The sequence below is a fragment of the Sphaeramia orbicularis genome, chromosome 16, assembly GCF_902148855.1.
Source record: "Sphaeramia orbicularis chromosome 16, fSphaOr1.1, whole genome shotgun sequence".
NCBI lineage: Eukaryota > Metazoa > Chordata > Actinopteri > Kurtiformes > Apogonidae > Sphaeramia > Sphaeramia orbicularis.
In genome coordinates, this window is record NC_043972.1 from 978,760 (window position 1) to 1,001,113 (window position 22,354).

Consider the following 22,354-nt stretch of genomic DNA (forward strand, 5'->3'; position numbering starts at 1 on the left):
TAGTCTGTATAATGTCTGTTATTGTGGACATTTAGTCTGTATAATGTCTATTATTGTGGACATTTAGTCTGTATAATGTGTATTATTGTGGACATTTAGTCTGTATAATGTGTATTATTGTGGACATTTAGTCTGTGTAATGTCTATTATTGTGGACATTTAGTCTATATAATGTCTATTATTGTGGACATTTAGTCTGTATAATGTGTATTATTGTGGACATTTAGTCTGTATAATGTGTATTATTGTGGACATTTAGTCTGTGTAATGTGTATTATTGTGGACATTTAGTCTGTATAATGTGTATTATTGTGGACATTTAGTCTATATAATGTCTATTATTGTGGACATTTAGTCTGTATAATGTGTATTATTGTGGACATTTAGTCTGTATAATGTGTATTATTGTGGACATTTAGTCTGTATAATGTCTGTTATTGTGGACATTTAGTCTGTATAATGTGTATTATTGTGGACATTTAGTCTGTATAATGTCTATTATTGTGGACATTTAGTCTGTATAATGTCTATTATTGTGGACATTTAGTCTGTGTAATGTCTATTATTGTGGACATTTAGTCTGTATAATGTCTATTATTGTGGACATTTAGTCTGTATAATGTCTATTATTGTGGACATTTAGTCTGTATAATGTCTGTTATTGTGGACATTTAGTCTGTATAATGTGTATTATTGTGGACATTTAGTCTGTATAATGTCTATTATTGTGGACATTTAGTCTATATAATGTCTATTATTGTGGACATTTAGTCTATATAATGTCTATTATTGTGGACATTTAGTCTGTATAATGTGTATTATTGTGGACATTTAGTCTGTATAATGTCTGTTATTGTGGACATTTAGTCTGTATAATGTGTATTATTGTGGACATTTAGTCTGTATAATGTGTATTATTGTGGACATTTAGTCTATATAATGTGTATTATTGTGGACATTTAGTCTGTATAATGTGTATTATTGTGGACATTTAGTCTGTATAATGTGTATTATTGTGGACATTTAGTCTGTATAATGTGTATTATTGTGGACATTTAGTCTATATAATATCTATTATTGTGGACATTTAGTCTGTATAATGTGTATTATTGTGGACATTTAGTCTGTATAATGTCTGTTATTGTGGACATTTAGTCTGTATAATGTGTATTATTGTGGACATTTAGTCTGTATAATGTCTGTTATTGTGGACATTTAGTCTGTATAATGTGTATTATTGTGGACATTTAGTCTGTATAATGTGTATTATTGTGGACATTTAGTCTGTATAATGTCTGTTATTGTGGACATTTAGTCTGTATAATGTGTATTATTGTGGACATTTAGTCTGTATAATGTCTATTATTGTGGACATTTAGTCTGTATAATGTGTATTATTGTGGACATTTAGTCTGTATAATGTGTATTATTGTGGACATTTAGTCTGTATAATGTGTATTATTGTGGACATTTAGTCTATATAATGTCTCTTATTGTGGACATTTAGTCTGTGTAATGTGTATTATTGTGGACATTTAGTCTATATAATGTCTATTATTGTGGACATTTAGTCTGTATAATGTGTATTATTGTGGACATTTAGTCTGTATAATGTGTATTATTGTGGACATTTAGTCTGTATAATGTGTATTATTGTGGACATTTAGTCTGTATAATGTGTATTATTGTGGACATTTAGTCTGTATAATGTGTATTATTGTGGACATTTAGTCTGTATAATGTGTATTATTGTGGACATTTAGTCTATATAATGTCTCTTATTGTGGACATTTAGTCTGTATAATGTCTATTATTGTGGACATTTAGTCTGTATAATGTGTATTATTGTGGACATTTAGTCTGTATAATGTGTATTATTGTGGACATTTAGTCTGTATAATGTGTATTATTGTGGACATTTAGTCTGTATAATGTGTATTATTGTGGACATTTAGTCTGTATAATGTCTGTTATTGTGGACATTTAGTCTGTATAATGTGTATTATTGTGGACATTTAGTCTGTATAATGTGTATTATTGTGGACATTTAGTCTGTACAATGTCTGTTATTGTGGACATTTAGTCTGTGTAATGTGTATTATTGTGGACATTTAGTCTATATAATGTCTATTATTGTGGACATTAGTCTGTATAATGTGTATTATTGTGGACATTTAGTCTGTGTAATGTGTATTATTGTGGACATTTAGTCTGTATAATGTCTGTTATTGTGGACATTTAGTCTGTGTAATGTGTATTATTGTGGACGTTTAGTCTATATAATGTCTATTATTGTGGACATTTAGTCTGTATAATGTGTATTATTGTGGACATTTAGTCTGTATAATGTCTATTATTGTGGACATTTAGTCTGTATAATGTGTATTATTGTGGACATTTAGTCTGTATAATGTGTATTATTGTGGACATTTAGTCTGTATAATGTGTATTATTGTGGACATTTAGTCTATATAATGTCTCTTATTGTGGACATTTAGTCTGTATAATGTCTATTATTGTGGACATTTAGTCTGTATAATGTGTATTATTGTGGACATTTAGTCTGTATAATGTGTATTATTGTGGACATTTAGTCTGTGTAATGTCTATTATTGTGGACATTTAGTCTATATAATGTCTATTATTGTGGACATTTAGTCTGTATAATGTGTATTATTGTGGACATTTAGTCTGTATAATGTGTATTATTGTGGACATTTAGTCTGTGTAATGTGTATTATTGTGGACATTTAGTCTGTGTAATGTGTATTATTGTGGACATTTAGTCTGTATAATGTGTATTATTGTGGACATTTAGTCTATATAATGTCTATTATTGTGGACATTTAGTCTGTATAATGTGTATTATTGTGGACATTTAGTCTGTATAATGTGTATTATTGTGGACATTAGTCTGTATAATGTGTATTATTGTGGACATTTAGTCTATATAATGTGTATTATTGTGGACATTTAGTCTGTGTAATGTGTATTATTGTGGACATTTAGTCTGTGTAATGTGTATTATTGTGGACATTTAGTCTGTGTAATGTGTATTATTGTGGACGTTTAGTCTATATAATGTCTATTATTGTGGACATTTAGTCTGTATAATGTGTATTATTGTGGACATTTAGTCTGTATAATGTGTATTATTGTGGACATTTAGTCTGTGTAATGTGTATTATTGTGGACATTTAGTCTGTGTAATGTGTATTATTGTGGACATTTAGTCTGTGTAATGTGTATTATTGTGGACGTTTAGTCTATATAATGTCTATTATTGTGGACATTTAGTCTGTATAATGTGTATTATTGTGGACATTTAGTCTGTATAATGTCTATTATTGTGGACATTTAGTCTGTATAATGTGTATTATTGTGGACATTTAGTCTGTATAATGTGTATTATTGTGGACATTTAGTCTGTATAATGTGTATTATTGTGGACATTTAGTCTATATAATGTCTCTTATTGTGGACATTTAGTCTGTATAATGTCTGTTATTGTGGACATTTAGTCTGTATAATGTCTATTATTGTGGACATTTAGTCTGTATAATGTGTATTATTGTGGACATTTAGTCTGTATAATGTCTATTATTGTGGACATTTAGTCTGTATAATGTGTATTATTGTGGACATTTAGTCTGTGTAATGTCTATTATTGTGGACATTTAGTCTATATAATGTCTATTATTGTGGACATTTAGTCTGTATAATGTGTATTATTGTGGACATTTAGTCTGTATAATGTGTATTATTGTGGACATTTAGTCTGTATAATGTCTGTTATTGTGGACATTTAGTCTGTATAATGTCTATTATTGTGGACATTTAGTCTGTATAATGTGTATTATTGTGGACATTTAGTCTGTATAATGTCTATTATTGTGGACATTTAGTCTATATAATGTCTCTTATTGTGGACATTTAGTCTGTGTAATGTCTATTATTGTGGACATTTAGTCTATATAATGTCTATTATTGTGGACATTTAGTCTGTATAATGTGTATTATTGTGGACATTTAGTCTGTATAATGTGTATTATTGTGGACATTTAGTCTGTGTAATGTGTATTATTGTGGACATTTAGTCTGTATAATGTGTATTATTGTGGACATTTAGTCTATATAATGTCTATTATTGTGGACATTTAGTCTGTATAATGTGTATTATTGTGGACATTTAGTCTGTATAATGTGTATTATTGTGGACATTTAGTCTGTATAATGTGTATTATTGTGGACATTTAGTCTGTGTAATGTGTATTATTGTGGACATTTAGTCTGTGTAATGTGTATTATTGTGGACATTTAGTCTGTATAATGTGTATTATTGTGGACATTTAGTCTGTATAATGTGTATTATTGTGGACATTTAGTCTATATAATGTCTCTTATTGTGGACATTTAGTCTGTATAATGTCTGTTATTGTGGACAGAGGCAGTAAATCCAGGTGTAGATTAAAGGTCAGGATCTGTCCAGTCAGTCCAGCTGGGATTTACAAGGAGGACAATTAATACTGAACAAACAAGAACTGAAACTATGAATTATGAAAGAGCTGCAGCATCTGAAACTGACCACAGTGAACATCTGACACACAAACAGAACCACAGTGCTGCAGTTATTATTAGATTTATGTATTTGTTTGTTTGTTTGTTTATTTAATTTTAATCAATTCCTAGAAATTTCAGGCGACTCCATTTGAATTCCAGGTTGAAAAACACTGTCTTATTGGGTCAAACTGCTTCCAGCTTCCCAGCTCTTCTTTAACTTTATTTCTAGATGTTTTTTCTCAGGCCAAATAATCTCATACAACTTTTTTCCTACAATCATTGCTTTTCCGTGTTTCCCTGAATGCACATTATGACTTTCTTAAATGAACAATCCTAAACTTTTTGCCGCGTACACATTATCATGTTAAATATTTCCTCATTGCCTCATGTACGAGCCTCCTCCCTGACTCTCATTAAGGCTGATGGTGTAAATATGGAGCGGTAAAATGAAAAGGACTAACTCTCTCCTGTTTCTGCTGATGTGACATCAGGTCATCTGAAAGTCAACCAGACGACGGCCTGTGCGCTCCATTCATTCTGAACAAACAGACCTACATCAGCTTCATAATAGGATTCCCTGCTGAGTCACATGATCCCAGATGCTGCGTCCTGATCCGTATCCATGACCTCAGAGAACTGATGAAACACTGACCTGAATATCCTACCGTCGTCCCACATGCCTCCCACACCTCTGCAACTCAATCAGAGCTGTACACAAACCAGATTCAGAGGATTTTTAACCTGATATGTACTGATAAAATACTTGATCCAGGTTTAATTTAAAATAGAGATGCTTTCCAAATATCTGTACTGACTTATATCATTACTGTAATACCCCACATTCTGGTAATTTACCTTTATACACTCAACCACCACTTAAAAACATACATGGTGCTAGTACTTGGTGTACCTAATAAAGTGGCCAGTGATTGTTTTAGCTGTAGCAAAGTTTGTCATGTTCTGCATCCCTAGATATATTATTATTATGATTATTGGACTTAAGGTTTCTTTTCCATCAGCACAAACCATTCTCCTCTGACCTTAAAAAAGCGTTTTCACTCATTGGGTAGTTTCTCTTTTTCAGACCATTTACTGTGAACCCTTATAATGGATGTGTCGCTTAAATGACCTTTCCTCCTCATTCTGATGCTCGGTTTTAACTTCAGCACATCATCATGACCATGTCTATATTACAAAATGCACTGAGTTGCTTCTACGTGATTGTCCCATTAGATATTTGTTTTAACATAAAATTGAAGAGGTGTACCTAATAAAGTGGCCAGTGAGTGTATCTGCCATTCAGTGGTTTTACATACCCATGGGACCTTTGGGACATCTAAAAGTCACATAATTTAAAGTCAGGGTCAGCATTTCCTTTTCTTTTCTTTCTTGTTTCTGCTATTTACATGCATATATACATATATTCATAGTATTCATCTTGTTACTATGTCCATGATGTACTGAATTATGAGCACAACCTCCAACAGTGAACCCGGACTGGCATTTTCTATGGGAACAGTGAACTAAACCTACCATTTTAAAAGCAAACTGGAAATAAAACATGGGAACAACACCTGATACACCTCAAATGTGAAAATGTGATGATAAAACTGTCATTTGACATTGATAGATGGAAGGTAAACCAGCAGAAATAGACCCAGATAATGTATGGTAGTATAGTTAACAACATTAATACGTGATGAAAAGGCTGAAAAGTTTGTGCTTATATAATATACAGTCGCGGAAAAAATGATTAGACCATCAAAAGTCCTCAGAAACACTGGTTGATGGAACGTTCAAGTGATGATGTGAGAGCAGTTTGTACACAGATCTGCCACATCCTGTTTGACCATTTCTGTTTTTAATCATTCATAGACTTTTTAATCGCACGTAAATTTTCAGTGCGAATAATATTTCTAGTGAGTCATGTCATTTATTTAAGTCATGACCGTCTGCATTTAATCACAAACACTCATCTGATTTATAACCGCTTTAATCTGGATGAATTTATAGTTTTTCTGACAAAAAAAGGAAACAGATACACACAAAATGATGCTTTTTTTATTAACAATATCATTTTCGCTATGGCTTGTCAATTAATGAGAGATCTTTTGATTTTTACAGATATATTTTAAAAGATTATTAAAGATCTAACATCATTTCTCACTATTTCCTCGTTATTGTTACATTTACTGTAGATTTCTAGGATTTTCAGGATTAAGGATATGAAAATTTGACTTTTATTCTGAAGTAATAATTTTGTGAACGCATCAAAATAGAAGAAGTCAGATAACATGAATGTGGACCCACTCATAAACAGCAGACAGTTATCAGGCTCAACCCAGCAATTTATGACAAGTTTGCACACACTGTTGTGGAAAAAATTATTAAACCATCAAAAATCATCAAAAACAACGGTTCTGTAATCCAGTCCTAACGCCTGTGTGTGTCATGTGACTAAAACAGACAGAACAGAAAACATGGAATGAATAAAAGCACTGTTTGTGTCAGAACAATGACACAGATTCTGATGGAAGAACTGAAATGATTTTAGTTTTTATCCAGAAAACATGTTCAATGCATAGATATGAGCTGTGAAATTCAACTACTATGAGCTGTTTGTGTTGTTCTCATTCTATTTGTCCAAACACATGGACCTTTAGTTGGACCAGGAATTAAAATGAACAAAAAACTGAAGAAAACATGGTGGGCTAATAGTTTTTTCCTGCGACTGTATGCATGGATAAAAAGATAATCATCAATCAAAGTTGTGTGTAAACATAATATATGACATCATAAATTATCTATATTATTTAAATTAAACTAAACGATCCCAGGTATTTTCAGATACTAAATAGTTTCAAAACAGTTACATCTGTGCTCCAGTTTAGAAGTTTAATAACCAGCTTTATCCACATGTAACAGGATCCACAGTCCTACTGGTGGAGCTTTAATCCAACTATTTAACCAACAGTATTTACTGCAATCAAATAAGAAAGACTCGCAGAAAGAAGACTCAGTTCTGGGTAATAGAGGTGTGGAGCCTGATTCCTTCATTTGATCACTCTTCGCTCTTTGATTCTCACTTGACCTAAAAATCGTTGAACTCACAAACCGCTGCGCCGCCGCCAAGGACGTCCCCGGGCTCTTATTTCTGCTCTGATTAACCAAGATTGAAAAGCAGAGTTCTCAGGAGAGCGGCCTTCATGGGAGTCTTTATGGGACCAACACTGCACTTTATAGGAAATCTTTGAGCAGACTGATGTGAAAGCACATCCCAGCATCTGCACTTTTATATCAGAAGGTTCAGTTACATCTACTTTACGTTTGCTCTGATACATACATTCCTGACCACGCAACAGAATGAACATGTCAACAGCTTCAATGCACTGAAGGAACATGCAGCGCTGTGGGGGAACAATCCGCCTTCAACCTTTTCCTAATTCCTCCTTTTTATCTTTCATCAGGTCTTTAGAGAGAAGGATTTAGATGCAAGAAAAAGATAAAAAAGTGAGTAAAACATGAAGGCAATTAAAGGGAGAAAGACCCAAACGTCCACTGGTGCCCACACCCATCTACTGATGTAAAAGATAGAGTAGAGCCCGACTATAGCGCATCACCGATTAACCAACACAGGCCAGAATGGAACAGATGTGTTCAGGTTTGTGCTGCACAGACATTCTGCCGCTCTGTCACTTTCACTTTCACTTACGCTCCGACAATCACTCTACCCCCCCCCCACCCAATCATGGACCGATATCCCTCTGCTACAAAAACAAAGGACCTCTACCCGCCCCCTCTGAAAATCACAGACCACAAGCCCCGCCCCCGCTCTGAAAGTCATGCACCACTGCTCCCCCATTCCTCCCCCGTCCACCATTATCTACTATTAGACTATTATACAGCGTTTTAAACTTGTGTTAATTAACTTTGTGACGTAAACAAAGATACCACTGTTCACTCACATGTCCACCATTATCTAATATTACACGATTATATCCTGTGTAGATCAGTGTTCTAATTTCATATATCAGCCGATATATCGTTATCGACAAATATATCAGATATCAGCTGACATACCGGCTATCGGCTTTTTTTTAGCCCTAAATATCAGTATCAGCCCCAAAATCCCACATCAGTCCGGCTCTTCTGTTGATCCATTAATCCTATCAATACATGTAAATAATTGGTGTCAAATACAGTTCTTCATCTTTTCATGGTCATCAGATATGACCATATTTGGACGTTCAAAGGCTCCAGTGTTACCATGGAAACACCGTCATCTTCTACAGCATTGATTCCCCAGTCAAACCCATGGAGTTGGATCAATGACAGTGGATGGACACACTGGGTTTATGTTCAGTTACTAAGAGATTTGACTGAAAACATATTTTTCTTCAGTTTTCTCTGTTTCTGATATTATAACCCTCAACTTCAATCTGAATGTGGACACACTTAATGGACTTTCTCAAGCAACAATAGATTCTACTCATCTGTAGAGCTACTGAGTGGGACAGCTTCCTGTTTTTTTCTTTGTGTGTGCCATAATAATAATAATAAGTAGTAGTAGTATTTATTTTTTAGAATTTTTATTTTATTGTTCACTTACACAGTTTTTGTGTATGTGTGTGTACAGTGAGGTTAGTTTGCATTTTATTGTGCAATTAGTGAAGTATGTGTTGATGTGTTATGTATGTTCGTCTACTGGAAATCAATAAAAAGAAAGAAAAAAAAATGGAACTTTTATGAATATCTACATGATCTGTAAATTAAATTTAGGAAAATACTTGATTATCACTGGAAAAAATTCAAAATATAAATTGTAATAAGTGATGATAAATGACTTAGGAAAGGTTAAATATAGGGAACTGCCACAAAAGTAGCACTGAGTCTTTATGGGTTAAGATGGAAACAATATTTAAAAAAAAAAAAAAGGTGTTATGCAGACAGAAATACACTTGACGTTACCAAGCATTACACAGTGGAGTCTAAAGGTCTTCCATTCTGAGCTGGACCGTGCAGGTGTATCACATTTACATTCTCTCATTTACTGCGCAGTGGTAACCTGCTTCACGGCAGATATTTTGACATGTCACAGCGGGAAAAGAGCAGGTGTAGCTAATGACATTAACAATGTTTGGGTTCAGTGTCCTAATAAGATCCACAGCAGTGTGAGCGCATGAATAATAAAGCAGGAGCTGGGAACCAGCGCCTGCAAATGACACACAGTCCTTCTGTGTGTTATCAGTCACACCTGTGATGAGTTTGGACATTTGTGCTCAGCTCCACAGTCCAGGACGCTCATGTAGCGCATCAGGCCCAGGGCGCTGTGGCAACATGTGCTGATTTATGTAGCCCCGCCCACTTCCAACCTGAACACAGGTTCAATCAGCCACAAGTGAGAACACCTGAGTGGATGGCATTTATGTCAGTGAATACAGGACTTTCTAATATCTACTAATTCAACTGGGGATGCTCTTATAGTGGTGGAATTGGAATACTCATAAAAGAAGCACGTTACAAAATAAGAAAAGCAATAACCAATCTATTATTATTATTATTATTATTATCATTATTATTATTATTAGCATCATCATTATCATTCTTAGCATTATTATTATTATTAGCATCATCATTATCATTCTTAGCATTGTTATTGTTATTATTATTATTATTATTATTATTATTATTATTATTAGCATCATCATTATCATTCTTAGCATTATTATTATTATTATTATTATTAGCATCATCATTATCATTCTTAGCATTGTTATTGTTATTATTATTATTATTATTATTATTATTATTATTATTATTAGCATCATCATTATCATTCTTAGCATTATTATTATTATTATTATTATTAGCATCATCATTATCATTCTTAGCATTGTTATTGTTATTATTATTATTATTATTATTATTATTATCATCATCATTATCATTCTTAGCGTTATTATTATTATTATTATTAGCATCATCATTATCATTCTTAGCATTGTTATTGTTATTATTATTATTATTATTATTATTATTATTATTAGCAACATCATTATCATTCTTAGCATTATTATTATTATTATTAGCATCATCATTATCATTCTTAGCATTGTTATTGTTATTATTATTATTATTATTATTATTATTAGCATCATCATTATCATTCTTAGCATTATTATTATTATTATTATTATTAGCATCATCATTATCATTCTTAGCATTGTTATTGTTGTTATTATTATTATTATTATCATTCTTAGCATCATAATTACTATTATTATTATTATTATTATTATTATTATTATTATTATTACAACTGCTATATTTATTCTTAATTTTTTTAATAATTAATTTTAATTTGAAAAAAATGTTGTTGTTTTTTTTATTACTACTACTATTATTGTAACTGCTATATTTACTCCTAAAATAAAAGTCCATCCCACAGTCAGCAGCATGTGTTTTTGATTTACTCTGCCTTTCTGAAAGTGATACTAAACTGTACAAAATTATTTTAGAGCTGAAAACAGAATTGCATGACCCGTTGGTGATGAAACACATCAATGTGTGTCATCAATCCACATAAAAAAATACTTCTTTTTTTTTTTTTAAATGAACTAAAAAAAGCATTTTATGAGTAAAAATGGTTCAGCTTGAACCTTCACACCTTGATGATAATGTAGATTTTAGACTGTAACAGCACTAAGGCTCTATATTGCATTAAGTCAATTAATTATGGTTTTGCTGCTGGAATTGTTGAAAAATGTGAAAATTGCAAAGTCAAGGTTATTGATCTCTACAGTTTTCTAATTCAACAAAATTTCAATATACAAGTTTTTAGTTTATTGTCATATATTAAATGTGAATTTGCATCTCCAGTTGTGTATAACATCTAGATTTAGAAAAGAAAGAGTGTGAATCAAAGTAAGTTTTCAGTTTATGCAGCTAGAATACAACTGAATAAAATTTAAAAAAATCAAAAACAGGCCAATGCAATACATGTCAAAGAATCACCAACAGGTCCATTTAACGCAGACTCCTACTATGATGCAGAGTGCAGAGAAAGCTAAAATGAATACAAATAAAAGTATAGTCCAGGTTTCTAAGTATAGGCATGTAAAATGTAAATACTAATTCTGAAGTAAAATGGTATAAAATACTGCCTGTATTTTCTTTTAGACAGTTTATCATTAGTGTGAGTTTAAAGTTTGGTGGTTTGGGTTTATCTGAACTGGTATCAGCTTAAATCTGCTGTTGAACATTTAACTACTTTCTAGTATTATCAAAAATATTTAGATGTTATTAGTCTACACCAAACTACCATAATTACACTGGCCCCTAAAAAAAAACACTACTGGTACAGATGGTTTACTCTGATTTCTCTGGTTCCACAGCCAGCAAACTATGAAGAAACTGAAACAAAGTGGCTCCAGTTTTTGGTTTGTGTGGCTCTGCAGCTCTGTAAATGTCTGCCATGTCTTTCTGACTTAAGAAAACACTTGGCCGTTTCACAAACAGGCTTTTTAAGCAGTCTATAGAAAAGTAAACCAGAGTCAAAGCAGGCCTGGACCAGTCCGTCCCTCCTGTTCTCTCTTAAGGGGACGCCTCAGTCTCCACAGACGCCCAAAGCTTTGTTCAGATTGACACAAACGTGGCCAGAAACACCATGGAGCGCACTGAAAAGTTTAGGACGAATTCATCTACTGGTGAAAATGAACGACTGGACACAAATGAACGGCCTCATTTCTAAACAATAAATGAATAGGGCTGGAGTTAAATCAATCCAATTCCACCAATGCACATGTTCAAAGTTCATCCTAAAGTGCATGTGGTGCAGTTTTTAATCTGAGCAAATACCCTGAGTGTGAAATAACGCCCACCACCAGGCATCAACCAAACCCCATTTCACATTAGAGGTCATTTTATATCCAGATATTATCATATGATCACATCATTTTCCATAATTTCACTGAATAAATAGTTTATACAACTTGGTCACATGGAACTTACGACTTTTTAATTATATCCTTAAATGAATGTGTGCAAATTTTTAATTCAATGTGATATACATAAAATACTACATAAAATACTACGAACAAAGTGTAAAAAGCTAAACGGGTGCATCTGTGAAACTGGTCCCTAAAAAACAACATGTAGACTAATGTTATGGAGCAAGTTTGGACGCACTTCAGGTCTATTTTAAAATAAATATTTACTGAGATAAAAGAGAAACTGTTTTTCAGATAAAACGCATTTTTGTTTGACTAAAAAAAAAATCTGCATGTAACATGGTTAAAAGGACACGAAAATTATGCGCTACTATTTTTTCAAATATCTTTTTATTTTCTCACAGGCACAATTTGGGAATCGAAGTATATATGCAAGGTAGAGTGTTTCACGAAAATGACCACTGTTGCAAAACCACTCACAATTTATTTGCAGACTGAGCTCATGAAATCACATTGTATGTCACGCCAGTTTATTGCATTTGGCGTGCTATAAGTACACATTTTCATTCTTTCGCGTGTTATTTAACGCCATTTGATGGCGTGTCAATGCGCTAGCCGCTGATCATTATTCACGCTAATTGCTAATCCTTACCCCTGACTCTAACTGCTAATTGCTCTAGCCACTAATCACTAACCACTAACCCTAAACCTAAACCTAAACCTAGCCCTAACCGCTAATCGCACTAATGGCATGTTACTTTACGTGGCATAAATATGCATGCTAAAAGCTTATAATGCGTACAGATAACACACCAATTCATGATATCACATTGTTATTTGTGTTGAAATGGGCAGGTTCCGCATGTAACACAAGTGGACACAATGGGTGACATACAAAACCTGGAATGAGATTGAGATTCATGAAACACTCACATGTCTGGACTAGAAAACCCACCAGGATCGACACATTTAACACAGTGTCTATTTATAGTCTAAGACCATTTCCAGCCATGTTTTCAGATCAAACACACTGACACACAGGTAGCTTTAACTGTCCTGAGTTTGGTCCTATTTTTGGCCCCAATATTTTATCAAAAATTCATTCATTTTGGGACGGCTCAGAGCTAGAGTATAATTTTTTTGCATTTATCTGAGGTCATCATTAGGTCCATCCTGGGGAGAAATATGTCTACATTTCTGTTTTATTATTGGGTCTAAAAACTGGTAAAGTGCCAGGAACCAAACTAAACCCAGTTTCATGGACAGACCCAAACAGGAATGTGCCGTGTGTGGGGAAAATGCAAAGTGTTCTTCATATGACTAAAAATACTGCCATAAAGAGTGTGCTTTAAAAGACAATGAAAGGCACTGTAAGCATGTACTGTGAAAATACAGCCTTTTTTATTGTGGCACAATGTCCACTGTTGCTAATAAAGTTGGAATTTTTTTTTTTTTTTTTTTACATCTTGTCATGAAGTGACTGTGACTGTGATTTACTTTGACAGATAACATGTAACTGGGACTCGGTATGTAATCATTGTACATGGTCAGAGGTGATTACAGATGTGTATAAACAGGGATAAACGACCAGTGTGTCTGAAAACTAAAGTCTTCCAACTGTGTGTTGCCATGTCTGGCAGCTTTAACTGAAGTGGTGAACAGCTGTACTTCACAGCTCCTTCAGAGGGAGTGCAGAAGCTGTGATCACGTCAAATGAAATCAGAACGCACTTCAGTGGAATCGGGTCATGTACCATATGTTCCAATACGCAACATCCATACGTTCACATCCGCAGTGAGACGCTCCTCTGACAGGACGTCAGCCTTACACGTAGTCGACAAGGTCAAAGGAGAGCCAAACAGCCCGAGAAGCTGCGCATTCTGACAGAAAGGAAAGCAGAGGAGAGTCTGGAGTGAGATCACAGAGCCGCGGTGCCTCAGGTGGCCATTAAAATGAGTCCAGTGTAGCGCACTCGGAGCTGCTCCGGAGCTCACGCTGCCTGCGTGGTATAATTGGCTGCAGACTCTGCATGGGCGCAGGCCTGCCAGGTTTAAAAAAACACTGAGACCACTTCTTCAAAGACCGGGACAAACAGAACAGGGAGGGGGGATGAGGAGGAGTGTGGTGGGCCTGCCGCTGACCCCCACCCCCCCGTTAACCCGGAAAGAGCCGAACACCCACTGACGACCCAAACTATGGACTCATGCGAACTGTTGAACACCTGTTGATCCACTCATCTTATCAATAAATGGAAGTAATGGTGGGACGTGCACTTTGAACATCCACATGGGTCATATCTGAGGACCAAGAACACATGAAACTGTGAACGTGGAAACACCGTCATCTTCTACAACACAGGGGTCAAACCTGCGGCCCGGGGGCCCGGTCAGACCCAGAGCTGCAGAAGCTGCGTTCAGCTTCTATGCTCCACATGTCACACATGTCACATCCCATCAGCTGAAACAGTGGGTTTATTTAAAGCCCGCTTCCAGACCCACCTGTTCTGCTGCATTTGAATACAGTTTACATCCATCAGTTCACATCTGCGCTGTTCCTTTTCAGCCACAAGTTTTTATCTGTTTGATCTGTTCTATTTATCTGATTTTTTGTTTGTTTGTTTTTCTCATGCCGATACTTTTCATGTCACCGTCACATGAAAAGTATCAGCAAAAGTATGGCTCAACGTCATTGCCGGCGACTTCCAACAACATGGAGTTACCATGGAGGACGCAGAGCACCTGGCACAAGACCGCCAGCCATGGTAAACACTGGTTCACCTGGTCGGCTCAACGCACTTGGACGGGACACCCGCCCCGTCGCAGGAGTCCTAGTAGTAGTAGTAGTAGTAGTAGTAGTAGTAGTAGTAGTAGTAGTAGTAGTAGTAGTAGTATACTTTTCAATGCTTCTGCTGTAATGCTTTTAATGTTTTATGTAAAGCACTTTGAATCGTCCTGTACATGAACTGTGCTGTAGAAATAAACCTGCCTGGCCTTGCAGGATGAATTTGTGAAATACAAAAATTACACCAAGATATGAACAGTGGTGTCGAAATCATTTTAATTCAGGTTCCACATACACACGCATACAGTCCAGTTAGATTTAAACTGGGTCAGAACCAGTTAAATATGATCTGAATAACCTATAAATAATGACAACAACAGATTTTCTCTTGTTTTTTTGGTGAAAAAAAGGAAAATTACATGAAAATGTTTACATTACCAAACTATAGTTTTATAAAAAAAATGTGAACAAATATGAACAAACAGAAATGTGTTCAGTAAAGTAAATGCAATTGGACCAATATTCCGCCTGGTACTAAATGTTTAGTGTGATTGTAACGCACATGTGTAAATGATAAACTGATAAAACGAAGCAGAATATTGTTAAAATAGTAGTTTTTTAGACGTAAACCTGATCATACTATAATTTTACTTTTTTCACTGTTCTTATTTGACTGGTCCGGCCCACTGCAGATCAAACTGGGCTGAATGTGGAGCTGAACTAACATGAGTTTGACAGAACTGGTCTACAACATGATTCACCAGTAAAACCCATGGAGTGGATGGAGACACTGTTTTAACTACAGTTAATGATCGATTTGACAGAAAAAGTCACTTTTTCTTCAGTTTTGTCTGTTTCTGATGTAATAACACTCAACTTTAATGAACATCTACATGATAAATGAATTAAATATAGGAAAAAAAAGACTTTTACAGAAAAAAAACCAACAAAAAAACAGAGGATAATATTGAATGAATGGTGATAAATCCCTTAGGAAAGGCTCAGTACAGAGGGAGCTTCATTTGGGAACAGCCACAGACGTAGCGGTGGGTCTGTAAGGGTTAATAAAAGACAGCCGCCTCGACAACAAACATGCACCTACCTCTCGGAGGACAGTGACAATCGATAGACAAGGACAGAAGCGAATAATGCCGCAGAAGCACCATATCCACTTAACGCCCGCCATGACGGAGAAGTGAATGACCTAGAGAGGATGGAGCACCCAGCTGCTGCGCTAACGCTCCAGCTGTTTGTGTGGCTTTGTGTGTCTGTGTGCGTTTACGTGCACATGTGGACCAGTGCTCAGTGACTTTCACACCCTGCCTGGCCTAAATTCCCCTTGAACTCAGATAACACATCTGTGCGCTGCCCCCCCTCCCACTGTCTGTATAAGGATTTCAAATCCTGCTGATGCCTCTGGCTTCTCTCCAGAAGAAACCCAGCCTGAGTGCCCCCCCCCCATTACTCTGTCATTGTTATTCTGCTGTGTGCCTCTCATTGGCCGCCACCTCTGGGGCCGCAGATCAATAGAAGAACACACCAAATCACAAACACAGCCAATTACAAAGAAAACTGTTTATGGGAAAACATTTGGTCTCCTGAGCACAGCCTTGCAATTAATTTACAAAGAATTCATAAAACAATAGTTGGGCCTGAGGGGATGAGTCTTCTCTATGGAAGTCAATCTGTCTCATCAGGTCTGGAATTACAGAAGCCACTGAACTTCTAGCACTGAATGTTTTTGCACTGAAATTAAGTATCTGAATTTTTTGTCTCTCAATTTAACTATGTTCATAAATTTAGAATAAAAAAATTTCAAATGCAAAAAATTCAGATGCAAAAAATTCAGATCACATATCTGGGACACCAAGGATGAGCAATCGATTCTATGTCAAGTTGAACCGACAGCCAGCCAATCGAGTTACCTTAGGTTGGTCATGTGACGCTGATTCAGGAAGACGGTCAGCGTGGATGTGTGATTGGAATTTTTTGCATCTGAATTTTTTGCCGCTGAATTTTTTTTTTTATTCTAAATTTATGACCATAGTTGAATTCAAAGACGAAAAAATTAAGATACTTAATTTCAGTGCAAAAAAACCAAACTTCAATGCTAGAAACTAAATGGCTTTTATAATTGAAAACCTGATGGGACGGATTTACTTCCATACTTTCCGACTACTCCTCCGTCTTAGCGGTGGTCAAACAGTTCATCAGTCTGCTGTTTTGCTCTCTGTGAGGGCTAAACTGCAGCTCTGTGTCGCTGACGAGCATCAGAATGCAAATCAGATGGATGATACGACAGGCGCACATGAAACAGACATGGCTGCGGCTGAATTTAAAGAAGCCACATAATCCCCATTCATGGCTGAGCACGCTGCTGCAGGCCCTCACATTAACACTTCCATTTTACTGAGGCTAGAACCTGCACAGTGTCAGAGTCTCAGAGCATGTCGTGCTCCAGAAGTGTGACTCCTAAAGCTGGATTGACCTTGACTTGACTCTTGACTTTAGTTGCAGCTTTCACCAGTTAAGAAGAGGAGGATGGTTGTGTGAGGGGCACTGGTGCCAACGAAAGCCTGCACGGCTTTCAGACAAACGTCTCACTCAGATGTGACCGAGACAATCAGTCAAGCAGATTGTTTTCTGACGGCATCACCGGAGGCGTGTGGGGTTCGCACCCAGATAATACGAGCGGCTCTGGATTAGACAAATGTGTAGTTCAGTGGTTCCAACCTGTTCTGGCTCATGACCCCATTTTAACATCACCAATTTCAGACGACCCCAGACACTCAAAACGGAGCCTTTTTTTGGCTAAAATCAATTTGTTTTTGATGACGTAATAGTTTGCTGTAATATGTTGCAAATAAACATCAATTTTAGAGGACATTTAGACTATATAATGTAAATTTTTATTAGTAAGTTTTAATTTTTAATTTTTTTTTTTTTTAAGAAATTTTAGAAGTTTCAGGTGACCCCAGACATTCAAAACAGACATTTTTTTTTTTGGCTAAAATTAATTTGTTTTTGATGATGTAGTTAATTTTAGACAACATTTAGACTCTATAATGTGAATTTTTATTAGTGAGTTTTAATTTTTTTTTTTTTTTTAAGAAATTTTAGAAATTTCAGGCGACCCCAGACATTCACAACGGAGCCTTTTTTGGCTAAAATTAATTTGTTTTTGATCATGTAATAGTTTGCTATACTATGTTTCAAGTCAACATTAATTTTAGACAACATTTAGACTATAAAATGTAAATTTTTATCAGTAAGTTTTAATTTTTTATCAGTTACTAGAAATTCCAGGCCACCCCATTTGAATTCCAGGCGACCCCACGTGGGGTCCCGACCCCAGGGTTGAAAACCACCGGTGCAGTCGGTGACGGGTTGCTGTGCAGTTCCAGGCTGGATGTGGGTCCGGGTGGTGACACAGTAACAGTACAGAGGAGATGAAGGCTGAGCTCGGCCAGCAGATGGCAATGAGTCTCCTCCATGTTGGTGCACGGAGCCGTTCAGAGTTCAGAGGCACTCATGCATCAGTGTTCTCCGGCTCAGGACGCAGTTCGCTGGCACACTTCTGACTCAGCTGGATTCTTTTGTGTCCTTCCTCTTTTAGTGATCTTATAATGGAGGGAAGTAGACCAGTGTTTTAATGATGCCAGAGCCCGATTTAGGTTACAGACAACGGTCCACGAGAAGGACGGAGGTTCAGGGAAAGGCCATTACCCATGGAGCTACTGGTCCAATGACATCACAGCGACACAGCATACAGATATCTTTTACCAGGATAGTCTTAATATGATGGATATTGAGATGTTTAAGATAAATTTCAACTGAATTGAAGGCTGTATTTTCGACAGATGATCTTTTTTCCTATTCAAGCACAGTTTGTAAAGATATAAAGCATATATGCAATCAGAGGCAGATGTAGCTTTTATGTAGAAATATGATAAATACAGTTAGGTTTGTACACATTTTGTGCAAGAGACAATCTAAAGAGACAGTGTTGGGTTTTGTGGTTAGTTTAAGGACTTGAAATATTGTGTATTTCAATATCATAGACCACAAAGAGCAAGTTAACTCACTGACAAAAGATGGATAAATAATTTATCAAGTGCATTTAAGGTGCAATAAAATGCCATGACAAGGGATTTACTCTTGTTCCCTGACAACCAATAAAATCTATAAATAATACATGAATAATGCTATTAACGACAATGCCTAGAAGAATGAAATAAAGTCGATAATTGCAGCAATGATAAATAAACGTCAAGGCAGTAAAGCCTATACTAATAAGGCTTATAATTTAATGACCTGTCACTCATGAATAAACAATGTTAAACTTTCTTAAATATTAGAAAGACCTAGAAGGAATGAGACAAAAACTCATATGAGATTGTTTTAAAGAGAAATCAGCAACTACATTATGCACAAACATAAGCATATATAGAATAATTATATACGCTATAAGGTTATTTTGGGTTGCGTGTCTTGACTACACATGGATATTGGTTTTGACCCATAATGTCATAATTATGCCCCTCACTAACCTCTGGTCATGAGAACTGCACATTAAAATAAACTCGACATAACAAGCACCAAAACAGTATTTTAAAGGAGTGATATTTTGCTTTTTTTTTTTTTTTTTTTAAATGGAATTCTTCCTTTTCCCTCATGTCCCTGTGCTCTCCACAAACTGTAAATGCTCTGCTTGGCTCTGAATTCTCCATTCATTCAACTCCACAGGTCCATCTGCAACTGTTTCTGACTAATGACACCACAAAGGTGGTTTGGAGCGCTGGCCCTTTAAATGCAAATGAGACACTTGATGATGCCCCACCCCCTCCTGGTTGTTGACCGTGCTTCTCTGTCCCGTTCAACCACTGAGTTCGTTACATTTGAGGTAATTAGCTCGAAGTTGGGACATATTTTCAGTTTTTAGTACAACCGCTGATGACGACAAACGATGTACTCAGAGAAATGTTGGTCAGAAGTCTGGACCTTACATGTGCAAATGTTGAGACGTAACTAGTTATAAAACGAAACAAATTTAACAGGAACTGAAACAGGTTGGAGAAATCCACTTGATTTTTGCTGGAATGAATATAAAGATAGTCTTGCAGCAGCTGGAGGGTTCAAATTCAAACTATGAACCATTAGAGTCCAAATACACAAAAAAAATGAACCACAGACTAAGAATAGTGGGTTTAGTTAAATACGACCCCTTTAAATAATCCTGCTTGAATGGACGGTGATGGTCCCACAACAACAACAACAACAACAACAACAACAACAACAACAACAAAAGAACATCCTGATTCAACCTTTAAAGACCTGAACAGACACTAGCAACCAAAATCATCTAAAATGTTGAACCATTTTTGAACCACTAAACCAACCATATGTAAATAATTGGTGTAAAATGCAGTTTGCCATCTTTTTCATGGTCATCACATAGCTTTGCAGCACCTGGAGGGTACAAATGTACAACTTTTTGAACGATTAGGCTCCCCAAATACACAGATAAATGTACCAAAGACTAATAAAAGTGGGTTTAGCAAAACATGACCCCTTTAAGGTACATTTTATACCAGATACATATAAAAACACATTAGCAAGCAATGTACCTGAGATGACTAAACCATTTCTAAACACCTTTCTGCAACATTAGTCTTTCCGACACAAAGCAGAATAGGACGACAGAAAGAGGAAAGTGCAGCAGGATATTTATAGGATTAACATGAACAAGAAGAGGTGCTTGGAGCGCTCGTCTTGTCAAACACACTTAGCAAACACATCAGAAAAACAGAAAGATACCTGAAGAGGAGAGCGACCGAACACCAGAAACAGACCAAATGTGCTGACTGTAAACACAGAAGCAAACCCGCTCAGAATATTGACAGGAGAGAGGTCAAAGGTTGAGCAGAGGCCAGTAGACGCCTGAGGGATCAAAGAGGACCAAGACCATCTCTGACTTACCATGTGATCTGAGGTGCATAATGAGGGGATACTGTGTGACGGAAACTCAGCCATTTCCTGGACAAACAGTGCAAATGATACGCAGTAATACAGACCGTAAATTGGATGAAAGCTCCCTTAAAAGCTGAAACCGGTGTTTGTTGTGCAATATGTCAACCCTAGCTTCCAGACGTTACATTTAGGAGGAGATGTGACAGCAGCCACGTTGTTTTAGGTAAATGTTAATGCTTTGAAAATGTTCCTAAATGAAACAGTTCACGGACTATACATTAGTTTGCTTTTTACCAAGCTATCCAGTCCTCTTCTGCATTATGAACGGGTTGTTTCTACAGAATCAGGGCACTTTTGGTGGCACCACTTAGACAAACACAACACTTCAGGTTACAGCTCTTAAAAGGTGTCAGATCTGAAATGTCTTCTCAGTTTATTTCCAGCCACATGTTGCAACACGGATGTAATAAACTTAGAAATGATTCCTGCTTGTGACGCAAGATGTCTCTGGTTTGCATCCCGGACGAGCCCCCAGTTTATGTTTAGCTATAAAAAGGACCCGCTAACATAAAATTCATGACGACAAATGCTGGAGCTCAAACTTTAGCTCAAGTCGTCAAATCTTGTGCATGTTTTGTTTAGTTGTGTACCTTGTATTGTAAGTTTATTTTCATGTATTTTTTTTATTTATTGAAAGGTTCAGCTTGGTCTTCTCAGGGGAAGGAGAAAACCAACAGTTTCTAGGACCCATACCTGGACTGTTTTGTTAGGCTGCCAACTTTTTTGTTTGTTTAATTGTGGGAACGTGTTGGGTGTGTTTTGTTGCTGAAGTAATTTTCTACAAGTATACATAAGGTGTGATGGTAACGACTACTTAATTTCAGGCAAGAAGAAAATGTTAAAAGCACATCTTTTCTATCATTGCCACTATGGCTATAAACAGTGAAGCTAAGCTAATGGTCACATTGATAAAAGTTGTACTTCAATGTACAGTAAAACCTCCATAGTTTAAGAGGAGGTTGTGAAAGGAGACCAACTTTGGATGTCAATTTGACTAAGAAGCTTGAAGACAGTATTTTTTAGCAAGAACCATA

The 22,354-nt window shown here is 35.9% G+C and overlaps 1 protein-coding gene across 2 annotated transcripts in view; it reads right to left on the minus strand.

Annotated features, from left to right (window-relative positions):
* cdk14 (cyclin dependent kinase 14) overlaps nucleotides 1-22,354 on the minus strand; it is a 461,964-nt gene that overhangs the window by 353,771 nt on the left and 85,839 nt on the right. Inside the window, exon 1 of one of the 2 annotated variants that reach the window (XM_030157362.1) lies at nucleotides 16,393-16,548. The exons of the other annotated variant lie outside the window; for it this stretch is intronic. Within the exon in view, the coding sequence (XP_030013222.1) occupies nucleotides 16,393-16,476 (84 nt within the window). The 5' untranslated portion in view covers nucleotides 16,477-16,548. Of the gene's footprint in view, nucleotides 1-16,392; nucleotides 16,549-22,354 lie in introns of those variants that run through there. 2 annotated transcript variants of the gene reach the window in all.